The sequence below is a fragment of the Rutilus rutilus genome (assembly GCF_951802725.1).
Source record: "Rutilus rutilus genome assembly, chromosome: 6".
Taxonomy (NCBI): Eukaryota; Metazoa; Chordata; class Actinopteri; order Cypriniformes; family Leuciscidae; genus Rutilus; species Rutilus rutilus.
The window spans coordinates 21,351,436-21,378,559 of NC_140214.1; the positions used below are offsets into that span (position 1 = coordinate 21,351,436).

At 37.1% G+C, this 27,124-nt stretch overlaps 2 protein-coding genes across 7 annotated transcripts; both read right to left on the minus strand.

Annotated features, from left to right (window-relative positions):
- Positions 1–94: 94 nt before the first annotated feature.
- On the minus strand, positions 95–16,377 carry asph (aspartate beta-hydroxylase). 4 transcript variants are annotated; one of them, XM_084410558.1, is made up of 10 exons: positions 16,193–16,372; positions 11,617–11,772; positions 11,456–11,500; positions 10,953–11,021; positions 5,098–5,169; positions 4,380–4,448; positions 2,937–3,968; positions 2,691–2,735; positions 2,498–2,542; positions 95–2,248 (listed from the first exon to the last, which is right to left on the minus strand). In XM_084410558.1, the coding sequence occupies exons 1-10, from the start codon at positions 16,227–16,229 to the stop codon at positions 2,241–2,243; spliced, it is 1,578 nt and encodes a 525-aa protein (XP_084266684.1). In that variant the 5' UTR covers positions 16,230–16,372; the 3' UTR covers positions 95–2,240. The 4 variants fall into 4 exon arrangements, with proteins under 4 accessions (XP_084266684.1, XP_084266683.1, XP_084266686.1 ...); XM_084410557.1 differs by lacking the exon at positions 16,193–16,372 and adding an exon at positions 12,683–12,806; XM_084410560.1 differs by lacking the exon at positions 11,456–11,500 and having other exon boundaries at positions 16,193–16,377.
- Positions 16,378–18,567: 2,190 nt separating this feature from the next.
- ttpa (tocopherol (alpha) transfer protein) lies at positions 18,568–24,501 on the minus strand. 3 transcript variants are annotated; one of them, XM_084411631.1, is made up of 6 exons: positions 24,215–24,501; positions 20,475–20,628; positions 20,184–20,377; positions 19,857–19,967; positions 19,530–19,771; positions 18,568–19,384 (listed from the first exon to the last, which is right to left on the minus strand). In XM_084411631.1, exons 1-5 carry the CDS (start codon positions 24,407–24,409, stop codon positions 19,541–19,543), a joined length of 885 nt encoding a protein of 294 aa, XP_084267757.1. In that variant the 5' UTR covers positions 24,410–24,501; the 3' UTR covers positions 18,568–19,384; positions 19,530–19,540. The 3 variants fall into 3 exon arrangements, with proteins under 3 accessions (XP_084267757.1, XP_084267756.1, XP_084267758.1); XM_084411630.1 differs by having other exon boundaries at positions 18,569–19,771; XM_084411632.1 differs by lacking the exon at positions 24,215–24,501 and adding an exon at positions 22,367–22,541 and having other exon boundaries at positions 18,575–19,771.
- Positions 24,502–27,124: the final 2,623 nt, after the last annotated feature.

Sequence of the window (27,124 nt, forward strand, 5' to 3'; positions counted from 1 at the left end):
TGTAACAAGTCTTCGTGCTTCTTTTCATTGTTGTATTTATTACATGGATCGGAATTGATTTTTGTAAACAAACAAAAAAAGAACACTATTCGACTTTGTTGTCCCAACCTTTATTGCAGCACTCAAACAAAACATTTACAGTTGTTTACAGATTTGTGTCACCCAAAACTCCCTATATTTTCAATGCCTCAATAACTTAAAATGAGTTAGCCTATACAGCAGGATTTCATGTAAACCTCTGAATAGAAAGCCTTGAGTAAACATCTGTTTGTATGTGGATTTCAATAAAAAAAATACCCCCTATACAAATGGTGTTATTGCTGGTCGTGAGGTGTCTGTCCCTTAGAGCACAACCCCTACTAAAGCTGCTATACCCAACCTTTCACATATGGCTTTGAGAAGTTAACACTTTTGTAGAATTAATTCAATTTGACTATAAAGTGTCAAATTCTAAATAAAATAATTCCTTAAAAATCCTAAACAAGAAATTAATACCACTTTAAAAATTCACATTGACTTCAAAAGTGTTAGGGGTCAAAAACACCCTCTAGTTTTGTAGAAAGAAGAAAACCCTAAAAACTACATTGCAGCCATATGTTATGAAACCATCGAAGAGATTTGCAGCATTTCCTAAAGTCTAGCACAAAAACAACATCTATTCTGGCAGGCCCCATAAAACCACAGTGTAACACACAACATTACAATGAAAAAGAAAAAAAGAAAAAAAATCCACAGTGAAACACTTCAGGAGCCAGAATTGGGTTTCCTTTAAAAGATCAAACCGGTTTTCAGTTTCTTACAGTTTACTCTGCATCAAGGGTGAAAGCTACATTGTTGTGATAAAAAACATGACAACATTAATAGTAAATAAAAACATGTTTTGTCTTTCTGTGATATTAATGTGACAAAATACCATAATCATCTTCCTTTCTGAATGTAGTACAACAAAACTGTATTGTTTCTATATTGTATTCTTACAGATGTGCCTGCAACAGTTGAAAGGGCCAGAATAAATGCACTGGGAATTCAATCCATAGGCAGTGCATTACATCTGACAAATTAATTAGCACATACTGACTTGTGATGTCTCACAAAAAGCACTAGGAAAAATCTTTACCCTTTTACAAAAATAAAACATTTTGTAAAGTAGGTTGCTCCATATTTATGTGGGCATCCTTCACCAGTTATTACATAAGATGACAATCCCATTAAACAACACTGTTTCTCATATGCACACTGCACAGCAGCTGGAGTGTCTGCCTGAAATAGAGCTTGTCAAATCATGAGCCTATGAAACAAGACTTACTGAAAAAGGCATGAGCATAAATAAAAAAGTTTGATGGGGAGCAGACATACGCTTCTGAATTTAAAAAGGTGAAATCTAAATATGAAGAAATGCAAAAACAAGTTCTCCACTCTCTGAGCTCTTAGCAAAACAGTTACAGTATTGAGGAAAATATCAACAGAGGTACTTAAATGTTGACCATACACTGAAAAACACATAGGAAAACACCATGAATACATACTAGTGAGAAAAATGGCTCAAATGATTGCTTCGCATAAAGTTAAACAAGATTTTTTTAAATTGACACAAACATGCACATGCACGCCCATTCATACAAAGTTCACATAGCAATTATCTTGGTTAACCTGCCAGCATAAACTTGTCCTTGATATGCAACATTGGAAATGTAGACTCAATACATATTGGTAGTACAAAACCTAAGGGTAAAAAGAGCAAAAGATCAGTGCAGCTTTGCATAGTACCTTCACATAAAAGCAATTAGATTTAACGAAGAGAGACAATGATGATTGTGAAGATATCCGAGCTACAAAGCAACATGAAGGTGTTTGTACATACATAGGAAACCAAACTATCATCCATGATCATTAAGAAATGGCTACTTCACATCTATGTTAGAGGATAGGGAAAAAGCTTTGTCTGTAATTACAAAATAGGGATTAGAAAAGGGAAAGGGGGGTGGGGGGGGGGGGGGGGTGTCAAACCACCAAACAAATGTTGACAAAACATTCAAATAAATGTGTACTTGTACACAAGAGACTACATTATCAATTAACAAAAAGGCTTGTTTTAAAAAAGAAAAAGTCCAGGAAAATGAAAGGGTAATATAGTAGCATTCTCTTTTTTTTACTCCATGGTGGGAATCGGCAGCTGCACACTTCCAGTGGAATGCCATGTGGTGCTGGTCCTCTCCGCATCTTACACACTGCCTAATGTTTTATGTTTCTGTAAAACATGAAATGATTGACATTAAATACATTTAACCAGCTGATGTTTTTAGTTGAAGCAGACACTGTTTTAGGCAGAGACAGTCCATTTGTACATATGTGAACTGGAGAAAACACCTTTTTGATAGAACAGATTATGAATAAATTAAATAGAATTGTTAAATACAAAAAATGCCAGAGTTAAAGAAATTGTCCTTAATCAGATAACATTTTCACCCATTATGAAAAGGAATATAAATGGCAATACCTGTGGGCTCTAATTCAAGTTGTTCTTCTGTTTGGTTAATATCTTCTGTTAATAAAGAAGCAAGGAAATATAATTGTGTTAGGCATTAAGCATAGAATGTATGATTCTAAACATTTCTGTACAGATTTTCCACATTAGAAAGTCTTCCAATTCTTTATATATTTTTTTATAAACATAAAATTAAATTACCAACCTGCAAAGTCTTCCTCAGTCTGCTCTTCCTCAGAAGTTGCATCCTCTGTAACAAGACAGGCACATTTCACAACAAAGCAAACAAAGAACTGCTCATCTGTTCAGTGTAAATTCTATAAATTTGTCCACAAATCTGATGTTAACAGATGTTTGCATCCACATGAATGTACTATTTTAATAAGACATTGTGTGTATTATTGCTGCATAATCGCCACCAGAGTGAACTTGCAAAAACAAGAAAACGTACCCTCTTCTTCCATATTCTCTTCCTCAAGCTTGGTTTCCTCCATTATGGAGTCTTCTACTTCCTCATCTTCCTGAACTGTCTCATCTGTTTCCTCAATAAGTTCCTCTTCTGTTACAGTCTCTTCTACAGGGACAGACTCCTCAACTGTCTCTTCAGGTGTTTCTACTTCTTCCACTTGCTCTTCTATTTCAGGTTCCTCCACTTGTTCAGGTTCTTCCACGGCTTCTTCTACTGGTTCAAGCTCCTCAACAGCTTCTTCTACTGGCTCAAGCTCCTCCTCTGGCTCAAGCTCCTCCACAGCTTCTTCTACTGGCTCAAGCTCCTCCACAGCTTCTTCTACTGGCTCAAGCTCCTCCACTGGCTCAAGCTCCTCCACAGCTTCTTCTACTGGTTCAAGCTCCTCCACAGCTTTTTCTACTGGCTCAAGCTCCTCAACAGCTTCTTCTTCTGGCTCCAGCTCCTCAACAGCTTCTTCTACTGGCTCAAGCTCGTCCGCAGATTCTTTTACCTGTACAAGCTCCTCAACAGGTTCTTCTACCGGTACAAGCTCCTCAACAGGTTCTTCTACTGGTGCATTCTCTTCTACTACTTCTATTGCCTCTTCTACTACTTCTATTGCCTCTTCCACTGGTGCATCACCTTCCTCCAACACTTCCTCAATTGCTTCTTCCACCAGTGCAACCTCTTCAACTACCTCCTCCTCCTCCTCCTCTGGAGTATCTTCGTCTACTACTTCTATTGTCTCTTCAACTGATGAATCTTCTTCCACTGGAGCAGCTTCCTCAACTGGTATGACCTCTTCCTCTGTTGCAAGCTCTTCCATTGCCTCCTCAAAAGCCTCTTCCTCAACTGAAACAGTGTCTGTATCCTCTGGCACTTCCTCCACAACTTCAGGTTCTTCCTCAGGAACTTCTTGCTCTTCTTCAACCTCTGGTTCCTCCTCAGCTACTTCCTCTTCTGCAGCAATGGGCTCTTCGTCTACTGTCAGAGCTTCTTCCTCAGCAACTGGCTCCTCCTCCACAGTTTCTGGTTCTGCAAGGGAAAATAAGGCAACACTATTTTACACTGTCCGTATTACACATGTAGTTACTGTAGCAATAACTATAAATTATACATAATTACATGCAACTAACTCTAAACCAAACCCTAACCCAATAGTACGTACATGTAGTTAATTATTATTACTCAGTACTAAATGTATAATTACACTGTAACACAGAAAACCTTAAAATAAAGTGTAACCAAAAATAATTATAATAAAATCTAATATACTATGCTCCTATTGTGCCAATATATTTCATACATTATCCAATTAAATTTATGCCAAGATATTTTTTTTAGTAAACACTACATGGCATGCATACACCTATAAATCACAATACTTGTGAGTCAAAAAATAGCAACAATTAGACTAACTTCGAAAGGACATCCTAAAAACTGTACCTGGTGGCGGCTGAGCTGCTTCTTCAACTTTAACAGCTTGGATCTCTTCCTCCACAATAGAGTCTGGAGCTAATTCGGGAAAACATTTTTTTTTTACAGTTTAGCTTGTTTTTTTATTAGTTTTTATTTATTGTTAAAAGCCTTTGTTTATCTGTCATAAAGGTGCTTGTGCAATAATGCTTTACTAAGATTTAAACTAGATCAAACATGCATGTCTGCTATTCATAACAGGTCAATGTGATTACGCTCATGTCATGTTACACAAGAGCTTTTTGTGGTATGTGGCAAGACTAGTTTATAACTGGTGGGTATTTCAGATACAAGTGTTCATAGGTGACCATCAAAATAATTTCTATATAGTACACAAGTGGTGCATATGTATAATAGTACACAGTCCTTGTGTACACAGAGTTAATGTTTAATCCATACGCAAGATAAAGTTAATTCCCCTGCAGTCAAACAAGTGTTTTCTTTCATATACTTTTAATTATATATTTATATAAACAAAACTGAATAATTTCATGGGCAGGCAATCATTACATTTCATCTTGTAATAATGGCAGTAACTTGCATATTTTCATCACAATGTCTCTTAGGATTATAAAATCCTACATCTAATTTTAGATATTTCTAAGATATTTCTATGATCTATGCATCAATAAATTCTAACTGCACCCTTATTTACTGCTTAAAACTCTTGTGTGTGATTCTACTTTACCTTCTTCCACAGGTTCAGCAGAGGTTGTCTTAACCGTTTCACTGTTCTCAATGGTGGGCTTATCTTTCAGTCCTGAGGATTTTACATGTGGATGTGCATACATGAGGCAAGTGTAAAATATAAATCACATAAAACAAGCATATGACTCTAATCTATGAAGTGCATTAAATAACCTTTACATGCCATTTGGTTTACTTTTGCACTAGAGATTTGAGTTTTACAGGTATGTATTTAACTTTTAAAGACACAAAAGGTATGTGTTTGAGATTTTAAAAACAGACAAAAAGGGAAACAGAGGAGAGGAAAAAGGAATATTTATAGAAATGTTTACAGATATTATTAAGGGACAGACAAGCATTCTTGTGGAGAAAAAAAGGCCCATTTCAATACTGTGCAACTGCTTGTTCTTATATCAATCAACACTGAAAAGAAAACTTGAAACACCGAAAAAGCAAATCAGGATACTCATATATTTTATTGATATCACAATAATTTTCTCTCTTAGTTAAGTAATGCAACTCATTTTATTTATTATAAATGAACAAAATCAGAAAAACACCAATGTTGAAATCTCACACTAGCTAGTATTTCGTAAGAATAAACCAAAAATCCTACCCTCAAACAAAAACATTAAGGGAAATAAAAGAAATTCCACCTGACAATCAGCATATAGCACCTTGTTCTGATTCTGCTTCTACTAATCTCAATGTTATGAGTAACATCACTGATCATAGAGACAAAAGGTCTTGCCTTCGGCCTATAAGGGGTGGTCTCTGAAAACTGCTCATAACGGACTGAGATCAAGTTCAGCCAGATGTTAACACAATGTACACAAGACAACATGTTCTGACATTTAATGCCTTACAGTTTCTTTTTAGCTGCAGCTTTCTTGGATTCTTTGCCTTTTGCATCTTTCTCAACCTTTTTAACGTCATAATCAACGGGTTTCTCATGGGTTTTCTTTTCAACTTCTGGCTTTTCTTTCACCTCATCTTTTTCCACCTTAGTCTTCTTTGCTTCTTCACTTTCTGCCAGTTTCTCTCTTCCCTCCTTCTCCTTTCTAATTCTTTCCATGGCCTTTTCAACATCCTCTTTCTCTATTCTCTCCCCTTCCTCTTTCAGTCGAGCCTCAGCCCGCTCCCAAGCTTTGGCTTCGGATTCCTCTCTGATGCGGTTCAAGGTCCTCTCTTCCTCCTCTTTGGCTAGGATGTTCCTCACTTCTGCCAGTGCCAATTTAGCTATTTTCCTGGCTTCCACTCTTTCATGGATGATGGTGAGTTGCTGTTTCAGAGCTTCCCTTAGCTTCAAACCAACATCTTTGGCATGGGAAAGCTCTGGGGAGAAACTTTGTTTGATGACGTAATCACTGTAACTGAATTTCTAACACCACGCACGCCAAAACGCAATTAGTTGGAAAGATGCAAATCATTTCACATCAGAACTCCATTAGTATGTTAGAATATCCTCTACACTCAACCGATTTAACTAAAAGGCCTCCCAATTGTCCAACACAATATTCAAAGGCAGGCCATTTAGGCCAAAGTAGTTCTGCTGTAATTGATATTTTTAAATGAATTATTTTGATTGCAAGTTTCAAGAACTGCGTGTTTTTCAATAAATGGTTGTTTATGGAAAACAAAAATCATTACATTTTTATGAAGTTATATTTTAAATATATAAATAAAAACAAACCTAATTTACATAAATTAAGTCATCCAGTGGCCCCCTTGGAAGTTTGCTTCCCAGATGAGAACCACTGCTCTACACATTACGCTAGAAGATGATGTAGTTAGGATATGTTTATGACAAGTCCACAGTTCCTTAATACTATTTGCAAATAGCCTGGAAAATGTCATTGTTCATGCAGGCTCATAAATGTCAACTACAAGAGGTCTTATTGTTAAACACTCCTTGGTTAAACAGAAAAATAATATATAGCTTAAAAAATGTGATGTGAGCTCAGTCATGCAAACAAACAAGTCGATCAAGTAAACTTAGAAAATCCCAAACCACACAAGAGACTTGTCTGCTGCATGCACAGATCAAGTGAGCAAAATACCTCCTTTTCTCCTGGAAACATCTTTAGAATTTTCATCTAGTGCAAATGAGACAGTGCAAATTTAAGTCAGTGACTGCTTCTACAACTCGTACATTTTTGTGTTACAAAACACTGCATGATGACTTATGTAATGGTTGGGGATGCATACTTTTAAATATTGCTGAGAGAAAAGAAAATCTTTGTAAATAGTATGCTTATGCTATTGAGACAAACACCTTACAATGTGCATCACCCAACTGAAATCTGCAAGTAGTGGCTATTTGTACAACATTTGAGAATACCCAATCTTATTAACAAATAAAAAGCCAAACAAAGGAAAAATATGGCAACAATGACAAAATAATTCAACCGAAGGATCTGAATTGCTGATTTCCAAAAATAAACACTAAACCTGTACTTGAAATGTTTGAAGGTATAATTACTTAAGTGGGAATGAAGGAAATAGTACTAAATGTATCCCTCAATCTAAACCTAATTCTACACACTTAATTCTCTTAGAATACACTTCCAGACACAAAAACAGCCGTTTTGTAAATAAATCCTGATATGTACGCCGTAAATGTACTTTTTGTGCAAGTACCAAATAGTTATTGACACTCATAGCCCTCAATTCCAACCTAGTAATACAGAAGCCGTACATAAACACTGTATTACTTATCAGGCACACTATTTCAGGTGCTTTAGATTGGCAGGTAGGAACTGATTGTTGACGGTTACAGTACTCTGGGGTTCAGGTGACGTCTCCTACACAAGGACCTTGAACTAGTTCTTGCCTAGAGCAACTGATGAAATTAATTAATGTGTAATCTCTTTGTTAGATAAGTAATAAGTCTGTACACACCAGTGGTTCCCAAACTAGGGTGCCTCTGAGTTTTAAAAGGGGGGCGTGGCAAGGCTAAGGGATAGTGTATAGTCAGAAAATTGTTATGCAAAAGAAATCTCTTCAGGTTGAAGACATTATTTGCTTATTATGAAACTACTTGCATTTTATTTTACATTTTATTATTATCTCAAGATGACTCACAGTACCCGCTTGAGCGGTCTGTTATAGCAGTTGTTATCGTGGAATAACAGACCGCTATATGGCGTGATTAAAGAATCATAATTGAGTATTGCAGGGAGCCATGTAAAAATATAAATGAATGATGCATGGTTCTGCACTAAGCATGGACAAGTTTGTGAACTGACTGCTAGTTCAAGGTAAACAAAGCAGAGTAGATTTCAAACATCAACTACCAAAACAACGCATCTACACCAGACTCGAGCATCACAACATGACAAAATCAATTAGAACCTATTATAATCAGTGATGCCATCTACACTGGATGCAGCACGACGTGACAAATTCCCGACTATAAACTGATGCTCCGCTCCATTTCTGATGTACTCCAAGCACTTGTGCAACTTCAGACACAAAGGACAACTGGATTTGTAATGTTCAATTTGTTGTGTGGTCCAGTGTAGACAGCCTCAAGACAAGAAAGAATGACAAGGCATATCTCGTCCTGGATTCACCAATACAAGGACGGGTAATGAAGAGAGACCAAGTTGCGTGCCTCAAAATGTTAGCTTCTGACAGTATGAAGCCGAACAAGTTAAGACGCCACTTGTAGACTTCACATCATGAACAAAGAGAAGCCCGTTGAAGTTGAGAAGTCTGAGAGTGTCTTTATGTAGGTGTACAGTATGTAGATGGGGCTTGAAAATATTTTGCTCTACAAAAGGGGGGCCCGGCAGAAAAAGTTTGGGAAACACTGGTATAGGCAATTAGTAAAAGTTTCTTGTCTGAATTTAAAGGGTTAGGTCACCCAAAAATGATAATTCTGTCAGTAATTACTCACCCTCATGTTGTTCCAACCCCGTAAGACTTTCGTTCATCTTCGGAACACAAATTAAGATATTTTTGATGAAATCTGAGAGCTGGATCACTCCTTCATAGGCTTCTATGTAATCGATATTTGCCATCCCAGAAAGTTAGTAAAGACATTGTTAAAATAGTCCAAGTGACTACAGTGGCTCAACCTTAAGTTTATCAAGCGACGAGAATACTTTTTGTGTGCAAAAAACCCCCAAAATAACGACTTTATTCAACTATTAATTTTCTTCTGTGTGGGCCTCTGAGTGAGTTCACATAGTGTAACAGCGCAGCGCTTCTGGGTTGTACGTCAGAACGTAGACTCACTATTACGCTCAGATTTCATCAAAAATATCTTAATTTGTGTTCCCAAGATGAACAAAAGTCTTACGGGGTTGGAACAACATGAGGGTGAGTGATTACTGACAGAATTTTCATTTTTGGGTGAACTAACCCTTTAATTGAGGTAATACTGCAAGAGGGGTGGGATATATATATATACACATACTTTATATCCAAGCCTATCAATATTCTCTACAGCTTTGATAAAGGAGAGCAAAGGCAACTCGCATAAGAATAAAGAAACAACAACGTAACAACTTGACAATGTTATGTAAAATTGCCTATTTTGTAGTACCAAAAAGGTTAAAGGAAATACAAAACACAAAATGATGAGTTGCTGAGGATGCAAATCATCCCAAAATGCAATTGTGTAATTTAAAACGGCTCAAAATAAACCATTCACTGCCAAAAAAGAAAAAACGATAATCAGATTATAAAACAAGAATGTGTCAAATGTACAGTGTTAAATTGCAAGACTCAAATAGAAATACATACTATTGTTCATGATATAAGGGAACTGAGGCATGCAGCAAAGGTGATATGTTCATCTTTCAGCAATAAGGTCATATGCAAAAGGTAAGTAGTATATTAGTAGTTCAAAATAGCAGTTGCAAAAGAGCTGCAACAAAGCATAAACTACACAAGTTCAATATTTACAAAGGTGTTAGTGTTCATAATGACATCATCTTCTCAAGAGTTCACAGGTTCCAAAGTGACTGTTGGCAATCTTCCCAACAAAATATTTCTTCAAGTGTTAGGAACAGAATCAAGTCCTCGTCTAATAAAGTGCTTCTGTCACAATCGCAGTAGAAAACACAACTATTGGTTTTGAAGGCCTAAAATAACGCATGTCTTTTGGCCCTGAACCCCTTCAGTCTGTGACGCGCCAGCAACATCTTCCGCTGCTGCCTCGGTTTCTTCATCCTCTAGCGTTTCAAAAGGACTCATAACGTCATAAAGGAAGGTGAAGAAACCTTGAAACCAATCAGTGCCCTCTTCTGCTAAAATATCGAGGACTTCCTCAAGTGAGTCTGAGTTTTCTTTGCTGCCATCTTTGGTCAGCCCTACGCAAATGGGAAAATAAGGAAAAAAGAGAAAGAGAGGGAAAGAAAGAACAGTGGGAGAGCAAGAAAACAGAGAGAGGGTGGAGGTGGTTTGGTTTGCAAGGTTTAGTAGATAAGGATTCAGTGCTATAAAAAAGTGGGTAAAGATGCTATTAAAAGCATGAGGTAAAGGAGAAAAGGAACATGCATGCATGGGAAGTACCAATGAGGCAGTTTTTAATGAATGTAGGGCTCAGTTACTTGTGAAATCAGTTAAACTACCTGCAAAATGAGAAAATAATTCTTAATTTTCTCTCCTTATGATATGATGTAGCCGTTAAAACATAATATTGGCAAGCTGGTCTAATTCTCAAACTCATGCAATAAGGCAATAACCTCATCATCATGTGGTTTGAAAAAAATGATTACAACAAAAGCATGAAAAAGTACCATGCACGTGAATTAGTCCCATTTAATTTGTCATTGCACAAAAGTGAACCAAAGTCAGTCATGCAAAACAATCAGGTAAGAATCTCATTGAAATCAGTACACTTGCCTAGTAGTACTTTAGCGTCTTCCACATCAAAGTCCCCATCACCATCAGCATCATAGGACACAAGTTTACCTAGTAAAGTAAAGTGAATCTGATTTAGTCATTTGGCAAGCATTGTGCCATATATATATATATATATAAAAAAATGTTTATACATTAAGGATATTTCTTAGTTTAAAGTATCCCAAAAGAGACATGTTCTAGACTACACATTCTACAAAAATAATTGTGTAGAAATGGAAAATGCTTTATTACAACTTTCCTTGGCAAGTCATTCCATTAACATTAGCATTTATTATATACATTTAAATAGTTAAAACATACATATTGTTCCAAAAAACCCAAAAGTTAACAATACTGCATGTTTATAGACATACATTTATATATTATATGTATTTAAGTATGAAAAATGACACAAAAAATTAAATGACCCTTTCACTTCATGACAGATTATGTCAAAGAAATGAGGTTTATGGGGGTGATTATCACTGGTTCAGATGTCATACCTTGTAATACCTCTGAAAGATTATAGCGAAAGTCCTTTGCTTTGGCTGCATGCAAATTAAGGCCAGATACAAAAAACATTAATGTAATAAGAGGATTTTTAATACTACAATCAATATAAAAAGTCAAAAAAAAAAAAAAAAAAGAGAAACCAAAGACTCACCAATTACACCTTGATAGTCAACAAGGTCAAAATACACCACAGCTACAGAGGTCCAGACACCCAGGAGGGCCAAAACCATGAACCAGGTGAAGAACGAGGTTCCTCCTCCAACCTCTGCCTTCTTCCCATTCTTATGTGCCAGCTGCGGCTTGGCCTCTGAAGGACAAAAAAAAAAAAAAAAAAAAAAAGGCAGATTATACACAATGTCAAGATGAAATAAATAAAAAGAAAAGTACCAACTGATTCATTAAACAAATTCACTGCAGCACAGCAAAACCCTCTACACGTATGAATGAGGAATACATGCTCAAAATTGAACCATGCCTTTAAAAGCAAGATTAGTCCTTTAGTATTACTGCACGCATAAGCATTTTCACTCAATGCCACTAGTTGATACAAAATGCTTGTAACATTAGCTTTGAAGATGAAAATCTATTGTAGACAAATCAATTCCTTCTATATTTAAATGCATGTAGAAGATTCAAGGGGTATCCGATTCAGGTGAAAGATTCCCTAAAAGATGTTTAAATATTCCATTTGAAATCTATGGTAATCACAAGGTGACAAAAGTCTAAAAGAGTGCAGTTATTCTGAGGTCTGTTGACACTCCTCATGGAACCGTGGTATAAATACATCTGCATTCAGAGCTCTAGTGGGAAGAATGAACAGGTGTTTTGTCCGCTACGTTCTGCTAGGTCAAACCACACATGCTCATATACACTACAAACATTAGTAACAGACATACAGAGAGAAATAACAACACTAAAGTGTTACAACAAAGACATTCTCTTTTTACATGTTGTACAAGGTATCATATATATACGAACTTCACAAGAAAATGTTATAACAAAACATTTGAAAGCACTCCTGCAATCTCCCCAAAAAAACACACACAACATCAAATTTGTACTGCTCATATATACACAAAATACAAATTTAACAAAAAATTAAGTATTACGAATAAATTATTTTTCAAATATGAAGGCTTCCTCTCACACCCCTGCGATTCATTAAATGTCATCTCTTGTCATAAAAGCTTATTCCAAAAACATACAAATACTAATACCGGTTTCTTCGTTCACCACCTTGACCTCTGCATTCGGCTCCCCCATCCCTCCAGGCAAAGTGGGGAAGAAGAGAGCGTCCTCACCCAAATCCTACCCCGGACCCCTGTACAACAGCAGGTCTTCTGCCTTTTTGTTCCTGGTGAATTGAGCCGGAACTTAATATGGAACTCGACCAGCAAATGGATTATTTTTAGAACAGTCCGCTTGAAAGCCAGAACATCTCAAGCACTCATAGGAAAGGGTAGAGGCAAATCCCACTCCATCCTGCTGTTCTTAGTCACATATGAAAGCTGAAACGGCTGATTGGTCACCCAACTCACTATACTTAACAAAAGAGCAGTGCAGAATGGAGGATAAAATGCTTGGTCACATACATGCGTTTTAACGACATGCAAATCAAACTTTGGAAGGCTTTTTCAAGCCTCCAGGCAGAGGAGCATGTAAATCTGAGGCCAACTAAGTGACTATTTATCTTCCATACAAGGACCGGTCTCCCGAGTTTCTTGATGGAATAATAAACATGTTAGCGGTGGCTTCTGCTTGGATTTGTCAAAAACAAACCAGCCATATGTTAGCACAATTTATGTAAAAAAAATAAAATAAAAAAGTGTCTCAAAAGAAAAATAAGGTTTCAGATACACTTCTTGTAAAAAAGGTAGCAGCAAGGTTGCATTTATATTGTCAATTATTACAACAACTTAAAATATTTTTTTCCATGTTAATATATTTTAAAATGTAATTTATTCCTTTTACTTCAGTGTCATGTGATCCTTCAGAAATCATTCTAATATGCTGATTTGCTGCTCAAGAAACATTTATTATTATTATTATATTTTTGTGCAAAACAGTTCATTTTCTTAGGATTCTTTACGGAATAGAAAGTTCCAAAAGAAAATCTTAATGACCCCAAACATTTTGAGCAGCAGTGTACTTTTCATGTGCATTTAATGCCAATCAAAACTTTTAAGTGAAACCTGCATTAAGAGTATTTGAATCTTTCAGATAGATCAAAGTTGCATGCAATGTTTGGAAATAACAAGACACGCCCCTAAAGACAAACACGCTCGGTTCAACTCGTCACTAAATCTACAGGTAGTCAAACGGCTGCCATTGTGTCCTAATAAACATCTTCCCCTCCCCCATTTAAACCGGCTATGTTTTTTTTTTAACTCATGCACTGTTTTTGCCGTATCTGTACAAAATGTTCATTGTCCAGCTTACATAATACTGTAGTGGAATGTGTGCCTTGAAATACCTTCTCTTCTTCATTTGTACCTACACACCCTACTGCTAAGAGCAAGAGTTTGTGTCTGGTCACAGGAACAAACACTGGACATTAACCCCTTATGTGTTCTTATCAGCAGCATACACCCCCGATTGGAATCTTGAATGACCAGCAAACCTCCCCCTTCTTTAGAATAATAGATCATACTGGTTTGAAAGTCCAGTGGGTTGTCCTGGTGTCACAACAGGAGTTAAATATGTCAGATTATTCAAGGCATTTAATTATTAGAATATTTTGTATGCTTTTATAAAGTGTTAAATATTATTGTCATTCATAAGAATATCAGGACTGAACGGTGTTACTTGTTAAATTACACACAAGTGTATTATCAAACTTTGCATGAAACAGAAAATTGAACATTGTGAGATAAACACTGCATTTAACAAAAGCAAATAAAACATTTACTGCACAAACCATGTATGACAGAATTGTATTAGATTCAATGACCTTGAAAAACAACATGCAAGGTTATTTGAACAGAACTTTGGGATCAATAAAGAAATGCTTGAGAAAAAAAATTAAGTGCAAGCACATCATGGTGGACTGTCATTTCTTTACCATTTCTTTGGAAGTCCGCAAGTTATTCTGTGGTGCTGAAAAGATCCCTGAAAGGAATGATTTCGACATTTGATAAAAGAGGGCATTGCACCACTTTACCAACAGCTAAGTTCACTTTGATGAATTTGCTTTGCAATCGAACTTCGTTATAAATGCAGCATTTAAATGGGTGCTGGCCGGCTCTAGACTTAGACTAGATAAATATCATTGCAGGAAAAAGCTTACCATAATGGATTAAAAACCCAATCTATTTTACAGATTTCATATAAGAATAGGCATTCTTATGGCACATACGCAATTGAGGCTCTAGTGGCACCTCAATGACACCAACATTTTAAATAAAACACATGTTGTAAAAGAGAGAGAGAGAGAGAGAGAGAGAGTGAGAGCGAGAGAGAGAGAGAGAGAGAGAGAGAGAGAGAGAGAGAGAGAGAGAGAGAGAGAGAGAGAGAGAGAGGAAAAAAAGTTTCAGGATGGCAATTTGTATCTTCCTGTGTCTTTTTACATAATGATGATCTGCTTTATTAGCTTAAAATATAGAGATACCACCATTATAAAACAGGTTGTAACAAGAGATGGCCACAGGATACATTAAGCTTTTCCATGAACAAAACTGCCTTTACCAAGAACAGTAGCTAATAAACAAAAAGAATGTGCACAGTGGCCCGAAAAAAACAGGATAATGCACACAATACCAAATAGCCTAATGCAAAAAATATTAGCTCATAAAATGTAATATAACTGAAAATGTGCATGACTGAGAACAATTCTACAGTATAACTGCATGCATTGGAGTTCTATCTATTATCAAGTTTTTTGGGGTAACATTTTACACAGCTTTTCGTTCAAATTAACCTTTTTTACAGTGTTAAGTCAATCTATATGGCGAAATCTATACACACGTGTCTAAACTGTATGGGTTCATGTAACGTTACCTTCAAAAGTCCAATAGTTAACAAATCTACCACTCTTACATAACCACGCAGTTACTAAAGTCAATAATAGTAGCTAGATAGCTAACCCAACACCCGGAGAGTGGGGTCCTGCAATGTGGCAGACTTTCTTTTCACAGGGTCTGTGGTGACATGGGACCCTAGAAGCCACGTGTAACCCCTCCCACGCTCTCCCAATATTGACACGTGAGCATTTAAGAGTTCGCACTGGGGCAACTCTGACTCCAACGATGAGCAAATATTTATATGAAAATATAGGTCATTTGCTGCTGTTGGAATTAGCAAAACGGTATAATAAACTAGGCCTTTTGGGTCTCGTGCAAATGAGACAAAAAAGCATGCAGAAGTTCTGCAACCACTTCCTCCCATTTTCCAAGTGCACAGACATGATCGGGGTGGGAGATTTAATACACGCCACTCCGACTGAAAAGTTCTTACTCGCTACGACGATTAATGAACTATTTGCGATTACAGTGTTAACACAACTAATGTAACGTTAGTTTATATAGCACAACTGTAGTCGACACAATGCACTGTGTATGTTCTTATTTTTTGACCTGTTGTATCTTTTTGTTGTGTCTCTTTGTGGCTGATAATCCATACCCAGTGCATTTAATATTACATAAACAAAATCAATGTTGCCGCCTGATTAACTATCAGGCCTTCGCAGAAATGCACATATTTTCGACGGAAGAAAATGTAAACATCCATACCTTTTTTAACTGTTCCTTTTGGATTTCTCTTAGCCATTGCAAGTGGTAGTTCTTCGACGTTTCTTACTCTGTACAAAACGAATTGACTGTAATTCCAGTCTCAGTTCTGGTACTGATGCCCTGCAAAATCAAATCCCTATGCCTTCAGACACTGAGGCCCAGCGCAACCCGTCCCCTTTTTGAGCGACTAAGCGTTCGACCAATGCTGTTCAGACAAAGCCGCTGTGGGCGGGGAAAACAAAAATGTCATCCAATCGCCGAACAGTGGTCGGTGACTTATTCAATCGTGTGGATACCTGCGGGATACGACCGCCCAGTTCTTTCCTGTTTTTTTTCTACCAGCACTGGAACGTGGCAAGATGGAAGGTTGCACTTATCGCGAGATCCAATCCATGTTATATACAAAACAATTCACAACATTATCGTATCGATGCGTGTAACGGTCGAATGAATTCGTCGTGTGATGTATGACCTAGCATTTGAATAGGTTGTTATTTGCAAAATTACTGCAGTCTGGACTCTAGAAAATGAGTTCTGTTCAGCCTCCAATTTACTTGTAAACTTAGCCTGTAGGAAGAAGCACACGCTGAAGGAAACAAAGTTTAGTTTCTCAATTATACGAGCATTTTGTATTAAACGAACTTAATTAAACCGGATTTGTCCTTATAGTAGCCTATATAGTGAGGGGGTGAAATTAACAACGTAAACTTTGTTCTTTTTTGCTTGGTACAAATTGTCCCATTGTTGCGCCCCACCCCCTTTCTGCTTATGTCCACCTCATCCAAAACTGTAGTAGCACTAGTGTGTAACTTTACTCGCATGAAGTTAAAACTTGTTGAAACTATAATTCGGTTATACACTCTGTTATTGCATTCACATAGGAGAATCTTAAACAATAATGTTTATTTTCTGATTACTTGGGGTTTGGACATGTTTTGATCGTAACAGGAATCTGTTTAATAGTAAGTGTAATACAAAGAATGAAGTACCATTTGCTTTTCAGATGTAATGATTGTAAAGATAAAATTCAGCTGAAACCCACAACCAGATATTATTGTACAATTGGGACAGTTACCCTAGGAAAGTGGATTTATCTTTAAAGAATCACATACAATTAAAGAAAAGAAATAGATATAATAAATATATAATAAAGAATATATATATATATATATATATATATATACATATATATACACACACACACACACACATATTTGCATTACATCATTTGTCAAAAGCTTTTGTCAAGACATGTGCTTGTTTGGCAGATCTGAGTTATTCTAACCTCTCAGACAATGCTGCCATACTACATGCATGTCAAACATAGTAACTGAAAGATAAGAAAGAAGGATTAACTTTGACTTAATTAAATCTATTTTGATCCTTTTCAAACAACCATTACCACTTAAGTGATGAAACACTTAAAGATTAATCTGTCCCACATGCATGATTTCTAAACCAAAAAAGACAAGAACCGTCTAATATGGAAATTAGAGGCAGGATTAAATATGGCAAGTGTGCAAGACTAATTGTAACTTTAGTAATAGATTTAGTCAATGCTCCAACATAAAATATTAATATACAACAATACTCTTGCTGTGTGCATGAGATGTTCTGAGATACATGATAGGATAAAAGAGGTATGGGAACCATTTGGGCCTTTCCCACCATTTGGCATGTGTGAGAAAGTGTGATTTTCTTCACAGTGCAAATCCCCAGGATACTTTTGCCTATTCATTCTGAAGTGGTAGTTGTCCCCACATAATGTTTCACAGTAGGGCTTTGGATATTAATAGTTGGTAGTATGACATGTACAAAATTCACAAAACAGTTGGAGGTATGACATTTTGTACAACATTATGTATTGTGTATTTTTTACCACCAGAGGGCATGATAATTGTCTAAAAATATACTTTTGATAGATTCAACACTATTCTTGAAAATTACTGTTTTAGATATGTACACAGTTGAAAGTACCTCACATATGTTGTGCAAGTAATAACATTACAAGTTTGTTGCAGCTTGTTGATGTTTTTCCCTTTGGAAACAACGTTTGGTACACCATTTGGAATAACATTGCGTTACAGCCCTTACACAATGACACCATGGTGATAGGGAGGGATTGTTATCTTAGTATCTCCTTCGTTCCCCCTGGAGACATTCCATTTTTATGTCCCTAACCATTACTAGACTACAAAACTATGGTTTTAAAATATTTATACTTATTGTTTAAATCTTACAATCTAAATAGACAGGCAAGATAATGGAAGATAATAAGAATTTGGCAGGAATGTAGTACACAGCCTGGAGCCTCTTCATTCACCCAATTGGATTTGGCAGCTTAACAGTTGAAAACATCTTCACACAATGACATTTGTGATTGTCCAGTTCCCACGTTTATTTGAGTAGCACATTGACATTGTGTATTAATGTGTCTGTGTATATCTTTTTATCATTATGGTAATGTACATTAAAGTGGGAAAAAAATAATTAACAGTTGTAGTTGGATAACAATTGATGACAACACAATTAAATAATGAGCCACTAATGTAAAACAGTGATTTTCTTCTGTCATTAGATACACTGTCTGACAGGAAAGGTGCAATAAACAGAACAAGAGGTATATACATGGTTTCAGAAATTCACATTTAAGGAAATCTGTAAACAAGTAGAGCTCCAGTAAGGTCATTCGTCTCTGGTTATATTTGTTTTAAGAGTCGGAGCAAAAGGCAATAGACCAAAGTGCCACTTTACAAACCCACTTAGAGTATACTAAATAAGAACATGCCCTCAGCTTTTTATTTATTTAAAATACAGCAAATATTACTGAATGCTGCAGTTTACCATTACATTACAGATCATTTGACTCCATAAACACAGAGGCTAATGTTTTGTAACATCCTGAGTTTTGTCTATTGTTATGAAAATAATACAATAAAAACAATGACAATTCACAAGTAAAAGAAACAAAGGCACTTTGATATTTCAGTCTCATACAACATTGTACACTAGTTGTGTTATTTTAAAGATACTACAAAATCCTTCTTCTAAAAGCAACAAACATCTGAAATATAGTGCTATATTGTATCATCAGAGGTATATCAAGTACTTTCAATGAATATCTGTGTGATATAGAATTCAATAAAATCACATTATCCAAATGTGATAACTGGGAATGTCACCTTTTCCAGTCTGGAATGAAAATAAAAGTAAAGAAAAAAAATCCTATTTAGTAAAAGATTACAATTACAATTTAGGTCAGCAATATTATCCTTAATTTCATAGAAAGTATGTAACTTGCCACAGCAGAACACAAAGAGCACATGGTGAGAAGTACCTTCATTTTAATTAGTCAAAGGCGGATGACTGAGAAGCATCACCTCCACCGCCTGATTCTTGCGGGTTGCGCAAGTCTATAGAGAGCCTATAGAGATAATCTTCAGACTGCATGATGAACTCAGTCCACTCTTGGCACACTTCATCTATGCCTGGTCCGGTTCCTCCATACACAGGAGGGAGAATAGCCTTCGGAAAGTAACTGCAGAGACTTCGGACATATGAACAGCCATGCATATGAATCTATAAGGAAAAGCATCACCATAGATATTAAACTGATTAAAACGAATCCTCTTAAAATCCCATAGTCTACTTAAATGTCACTAACCCGTTGTTTGATTTTGTCTGGAAGAAATGGACGGATCATGGCAAAGACGGGACGGAAAAAAATGGGCTCGTTTATCAAATGGATGCCGCGTACTTTCAAAGGAAAGGAATCCTGCAAGACAGAGTTGATTTTTTTATTTGGTGGATTCATTTTAACTCACTCGATAATGTATTCATATATTTTTTTCCATTTTTAAAATTAATATTAAAAAAGCTAGCTATAAGAAGAGGAAAAAAACCAACTATATACTGTACAAGTTTTTCTAGATGTGGAAGGGGTGTTATAAAATATATAATCTTTTGTGAAAATGTTTAAATTGATACGTACCGTGAGTACAGAAGATATCTTTTTTGCCAGGGAAGGATTTATCTGCAGAGCATGAGCAAAGCACCAATCTTGGAGATCAAAAATCACTTTGAGTCCATTTTTGCGAGTCTCCCACTCTCGAACAATCAACTCTGACGTAATGAGGCTCACACGAAAAACCTCGTAAGCTGTGAATTCTTTGGGGTTCCACCGACCTGAAAACAGTGTTTGGAAAATGTGTGATATTCCCCATTATAATGGCAGAAGTTTTTATTTTATTTTATTTTTTATATTGTTTGTGTATGTACTTGCCAATCCGATAGATTAAAACTCGACCTCCAGCATCGTCTCGTGATCTCAAAACTCCATGGTAATTGTTTTGGAGAAGTCCTATGATGGATAATGGCCGTAGATCTGCAGTTATTTCTGGACATTCTTGTCTCCATTTATGATAGTTGATTAACAGCTGTTGAAAAACACAAGATCAATTATATATTAGTCTCAAGTTTTTTATTTTTAAGAAAATTATCGGGACAAAAGAAGCATTACTCATTACATTGATTATGGTTGGTTTGACATCTGAATGCAATGTCAGTCAGAAAAGAAAAAATGTGTACATCAATTATTGAACATCCAGTCCCTAGCTAGTCAGTATAGCTGAAAAAACCTTATTCAACATTCCTGTTTATTTGATGTTCAATGAAAAAATCGATTAAAGAGTTCTACTCACAAAAAAAAAAAAATCAAAGGTCAAATGGCAACCTTCCTGTCTCTCTCTTGAAACCAACACGGAAGTGACTTAAACTGCAATTCATCGACTGGCCGCTAGACACAGGCTGCAAAAGAGAGTCAAATTATATTAAGCCTTAAAGTTCTGCATAATTAAGGGCGTGGTCACTTGAGTGACAGGTGGATTGCCGCGGCTGTCACTACTAGCCGTTTGTCTGCTGTCTGTTAGCTGTCAAGTCACCTCAGCTAATCCCGCCTTTTTGCCAATTTTCGTTTATCCAAAGCCCGTCTACGGAAAGCCTGTTCACTCCAACGCCCTATTAAGTCCTATTGGTTGTAGTTCCAATCAGAGTTCCACTGGGGGCGCTCGCCATGAGTGCAAAATGAATGGAAGTCAATGGGGCTAGACGGCTAAATGTGTCTCTTTCACCCGATTGCCGTTGAGAAATCTCAGATTTGATTGTAGGTTTTGCAAGTTCAACATGGGTTATAGATCGAAAGTTGAATGAACGAGTACTTATTTCTTTTCGATTTCTTACAGGTTGAGTTGTTGTTGCCCATAACACGCTAGCATTCTGCTAATGACGTCAGCATTCTGACGTCATTGACATTTTGAAAGACTTTTTAAAGCAAATAAGTGACTCTAAAAAATCTAACACCAAGCAATGTGTAACTTCTTTGCATCCCCTTTCGAAAACAACATTCAAATTACTAGACAAAAAATTATATCCTAAGAAAAGTGGATTTTGAGCGGTATAGCTCCATAGACCTCCATTCATTCTGCACTCGCCATGTGAGCGCCCTCATATGGAACAAGAGTGGAACTGCAACCGGAAGTTTATTGAGTTTCACTTCTCCCCTCATTAGACGTTCTCTGGTTTATCCTTATCTGGGAGTGACGCGTGGTGACGCGTTGCAAGATGGCGACCTCCGGCTCCGCCCACTTTAGGCTTCAAAAATGCTCTTAAGAAACCCACAGGTGACGTCACGGACACTACGTCCATATTTTTTTACAGTCTATGGTTTGCATGCAATTCTGCTTATGACCAAACAAAATGTATATTTATGTTTGTATATGATACAGTTTGCATAAATTACCCCAAAATTTCAATGAATTCTCGTAAAGTTTCAAAATTGAAATATTTCCAAAATTCCTCAGCTTAACCGGAAATTTTCCACCCCTTTGCAACCCTAGTTCACATAGAGTTTTTCAAGGGCTAATGTGAATAAAATATCTAGATTTAAATTCAAAGAGACAAGATAGTCTGTGCATGACCTGACATTTTATTCTTATTCAAAACGAGGCGATGTGAACATTATGAAGCGCTAAGTGACTTTGGCTAAACAAACTCATGTAATGTAGGTTTCCTTCATACTCAAAGCCAGAGGGCACTCCCTCACAGAAAGTCCAAAATGGACTCATAGAGGTAATAACCATAGACAGTAAAAGAAATGGAGGTGTTCTGATTAATTACTTTGTCATTTTGCCTCGACGTCCTCCCGATTGCCCGCGAGCTTCTCCTCCTGTCCATACGGTAATTTCCTACTGTGCGACAGAGAGTCGCGTGGCTGTGACGCAATCGTTAGCCTACTTTTACAAAAACTGCTTCTACAGGGCCATAACGTAAGCTACAAGGTAATGGAGCCTTTTATACATTTTCGTGTTTCTTTAGAAATAAATAATGGACAAATGGAGTCTTTAAACGCCTCAGATGTGAAGTTATTCGCTGTCAAAGTGACGCCAAAATGAATGGGAGTCAATGGGATGCTAACTGCAGGTGGGGTTCCGTTAGCCAATGGCGGCGTCCGGGGGTGCTTCAAAATAATACAAATCCCTGCACCCTTGGGTAATAACTTATAACATTCCAGGAAATCCCCAATAGGGCTTGGGCGTCGTGACGTCATACTTGGCGTGGCCATAGGGCGTGGCGGCCATGTTGATGGCCTCGCGAATGTAAACATACAGCAAGTCGAACAAGGAGAAGCAGAGTTGAGAGAAGAAAAGAAAGAAAAAAGATGTTAAAACCCCGAAATGGATGTGGAGTTTACCGGGATACGTTAAATAGGGAAACCAGGGACCAGTATGTGGACAATTTTTCCTGTAAAATATCCCGTATTTTAATACCTGACTCTCATAACATTAATGTTAGCCCTTCCATCGGACCTGTCAGTCTCTGTACTGTTGTCCTGTTGCTACCCCCTTGCCCTTCCAGCGAAACAGATGTTTTCAAAGCATCGTTTTGCTTACTTGAAGGCAACCTCAGGGTGATATTGGCCTTTTTAAGATAACAGCGTGGTTGTTGTGAGAGCACGATTTCATGCCAATCTGTAAGCAAAGTCACGTTAGACCTAGCTTCACAACTCGCTTAGTTATTGCTGCAGTTTTGTAGTACGAATTTTTGCTGTCAGCAGAGGGATAGCAACAGAAAGATGAATGTTGAAATTTTCATTTTTCGGGATATTTTATAGGAAAATACTAAAACGGGAAGACAGCGGGAAAAGAGCTCAAATGCGTGAGAAACCCGGAAAAAACGGGAGGGTTGACAGCTACTAACTACACTTTTTTGCCGATTTTGTCCACATAACGTTACTGGTCCCTGACTTCCCTATTTAACGTATCCCCGTAAATTCCACATCATTTTCGGGACTTTAATATCTCTTTTCTTTCTCCGAACTCTGCTTCTCCTCGTTCGACTTGCTGTATGTTTACATTCGCGAGGCCATCAACATGGCCGCCACGCCAAGAATGACGTCACGACGCCCAAGCCCTATATGGACAAAGGTGTCCAGCTATGGCTGTAGCAGAGTAAAAAGCAGAAAACGTTTGACTGATGAAACGTGAAACCAATAATCACACCGTCACACGATATGTTTTTCAAGCCATCTCGGGGTATTTTTATAACAATAAAGTAGGCTATATGAATAATAATGCAGTGCTATTGATATAGACGTTATTACAGTACAAAAGCTATAAAAGATATTTTCTGTGATATATATATATATATATATATATATATATGTGTGTGTGTGTATATGTATTTTATGTCTTAGCCAGTAAAAAGAATGAGAAGAAAAACTAAAGCCTGTCAATTAGATAGGTATTTGACATACATATCTGTCCCCTCACTTCTTAAGTGATGGCAATTTTACCCCAGCATACATGTGAGAGGTGTTGTGTAATATCAGCCCGTAGCCTAAATGTTATTGCAAACCAAATCACGTCTCACCAACGGTGTTACTATCACTACAGAAAGCACGCGCGTCAGTTTACACATTAATCATTTGAGTTCAGTCAAAGTTTAGGGTGAAATAGTGTTCCAAACCTTGAACGCCAGTGCCACATCAAAGTCTCTCGCCTGCAAAAAACGTATCAGAAATGTTTTCGACAAATCCAAGTGTCGAATGCTTTTTTCTGCTTCTGCTTTTTGCCTTAGCTCTGCCAAATACGGCGCAATCCGAACAGAATCGACAGGTAAATTATTTAATTCTTCGATGGTGTCAACTTCGTCAGACTTCATATTTGCGCGAGCCGATCGAGTGTCATTTTGTCCGAGCAGCGGTCTCACTTAAAAGGGGGCAGGGAATGAGCCCCTCACATCCCAATGAGAACTATAGCCTAATGTTTTTTTCACCTTTGTACATGTCAACTTTCGTCAAACATTGACCAAGCCAACTTTGCAAACTGATTTAAATCTCTCTCGTCCAAATAAACAGACTAGACCCACGCCTTACTCAAAACTGAGATCAACTGTTGACAACAACTTGTTTATGACCTACGGCGGAATTCGTCCAGATGTTTAAGATGAATTTAACATGAGTGTGAAATGAATTAATCATCTTGCATACCACTATGAAAAAAGTCCACTGAACTTAAACCCAAAATTCACTAAAGAAAAACCAAAATGTAAAAGATAACAATGACCAAACAAATATTTTAATTAATGTTATACAGCAATTTAATTCCTGTTGCAACTTTCCCTGATTTGACATTTATTAACCCTTTCATGCATACATTTCAACCACAGTCAAGGTTTATTTCTACATGTTTTTATTGCTCTAAGAGTACGAATAACAAGATCTGAACTTCTTTTATTTTTCAAAGAGATTTTCAGATGTCCACTTGAGTGGACAGTATGTGTTTTGGTTTTAACTGAAGAGATGCTGTATTAAACATAATACAGTAATGACATAGCTCTGGGAACCCAACTCAGACTGTAGAAAATGCTCAAGTCGAGTATGCCGATTTACCTTTATTAGCTGATAATTCTGATTATGTTCAAAATGGACAAATTTCTACAGTAGCTCTCCTCTCTGAGAAAACCACAGACTGAAATCTATATTGGGGATTATATGTAACATGCATTACATAATCAGATTACTTTTTTGATTTCAAAAGTAAAGTAATGCACTACAATAACATGCATTACCTAATTAATTTAGCAGATTAAGTAGCCTATTTTCAAGAACACATAAGTATTGCCACAGCATATCATCCTGTAGCCCAAGATTGGTTGCCCACTGAAAGCAGAGTTGAGTCTGGTTAATACTTGGATGGGAGACCAGGTTGCTACTGGAAGAGGTGCTAGTGAGGCCAGCAGGGGGCGCTCTCTGTGTGGTCTGTGCAGGTCTTAATGCCCCAAAGTGATGGGGACACTATACTGTTACAAGCTCCGTCCTTCGGATGAGAGATTAAACCGAGGTCCTGACTCTCTGCGGTCACTAAAAATCCCATGGCACTTCTTGTAAAGAGTAGGGGTGTAACCCTGGTGTCCTGGCCAAATTCCCTCCATTGGCCCTTATACAGTCATGGCCTCCTAATAATCCCTTCCATTGAATTGGCTCTATCACTCTCTCTCCTCTCCACCTATATCTGGTGTGTGGTGAGCGGGTGAGTGCGCTGGCGCCGTTGTACTGTGGATATTGTCGCATTATCCAAGTGGATGCTTCAAACTGGTGGTGCTTGCATGAGGAAAGAACCCTGACATGATTGTAAAGCGCTTTGGGTGTACATAAGTACATATGAAAGCACTATATAAATGCCTCATTCATTCATTCATTCATTCATTTAACAACAGTCACAGTATGAATTGTAGCTGATGCGTGATGTCCAATTTATTGGAAAGATGATTAATCAGAATTTCCTTCCAATCTAAAATCAATGCTTGGAAAATGTAACTATAATTTGACTCCCTGGATGTTACTTGATGGTACAACTAGGATAGAAGGAATGGGTTTGGAAGAACAATCCACATACATCGGCTTGCCACTTGGTGACAGTGTATAGGATGATGCACTAATGTCCAGTGTCCACTGTAGTGGTCGATATGCAACTGTGCAATCAAAACCCAATACGCAAAAAATGCCTTGTTGAATAGCTGTCCACGGTATAGTGACCTCTATGTGTGAAAGGGTTAATAGTTCAGTCTAAATCTTCAGGTGAAATCTTCATTAAATAACCTACCTGAATGTAGCCTATACGTCAGTATGGTTTTACTGTTAACTTGTTACAGATATTACAAAAAATATTGTTTCAGATAAAAGGACATTAACAATGGCTTTAAATTGACCTTTTTCATGTTTCTGGGTTTCTCAGAAGCGGAAGTCGTCATAGCTGGGTTAACTTTTAGGTATGATGTCACTTTGTAGGCAAATCGGCAGTTAGCATCACACTGGTTTCCCTCGACAAAAACCCAATAGGATTTTTCAATAGGCTTGTGGATTATCGCAAAATAAAATAAAAAAGCTCTGTGATCAACAAAAGTTTATGATACTTGCGTTTTGTTCATAAAGATAATTTACACAAATTAACACAACCTTTATGAATTTGAAGCCTATAAATGCAGTCGCCAGAAGTAAAAAGCTAATGCTATAAATGAACTAGGTCCCACTACTTCAACATCACCATAGCTAAGCTTTTGACAACTCTTTCAGTTTTTATAGCTAAAAACATTTTCCTGCCATCGTAAATATACGACTTTCCACCTCGTATATGAACTTTCCCTGAGGACTTGAAAAACACCATAGGCAGAAAAAAAAAATCATATTTAAGGATCCACATTTTGAAAATCCACCGGAAATAGTAGACCATCCGGGGACTTCTGGTAGAGGCCTACTCTTTTCAACATAGCCTACTATGCTTTGGGACACACTTATTTTAATCTCACATGCTGTTTAGGATGGACATGGACATTGAGACGAAGGGCATGTCTATGTTTTGGTCTACAAAGTGATGC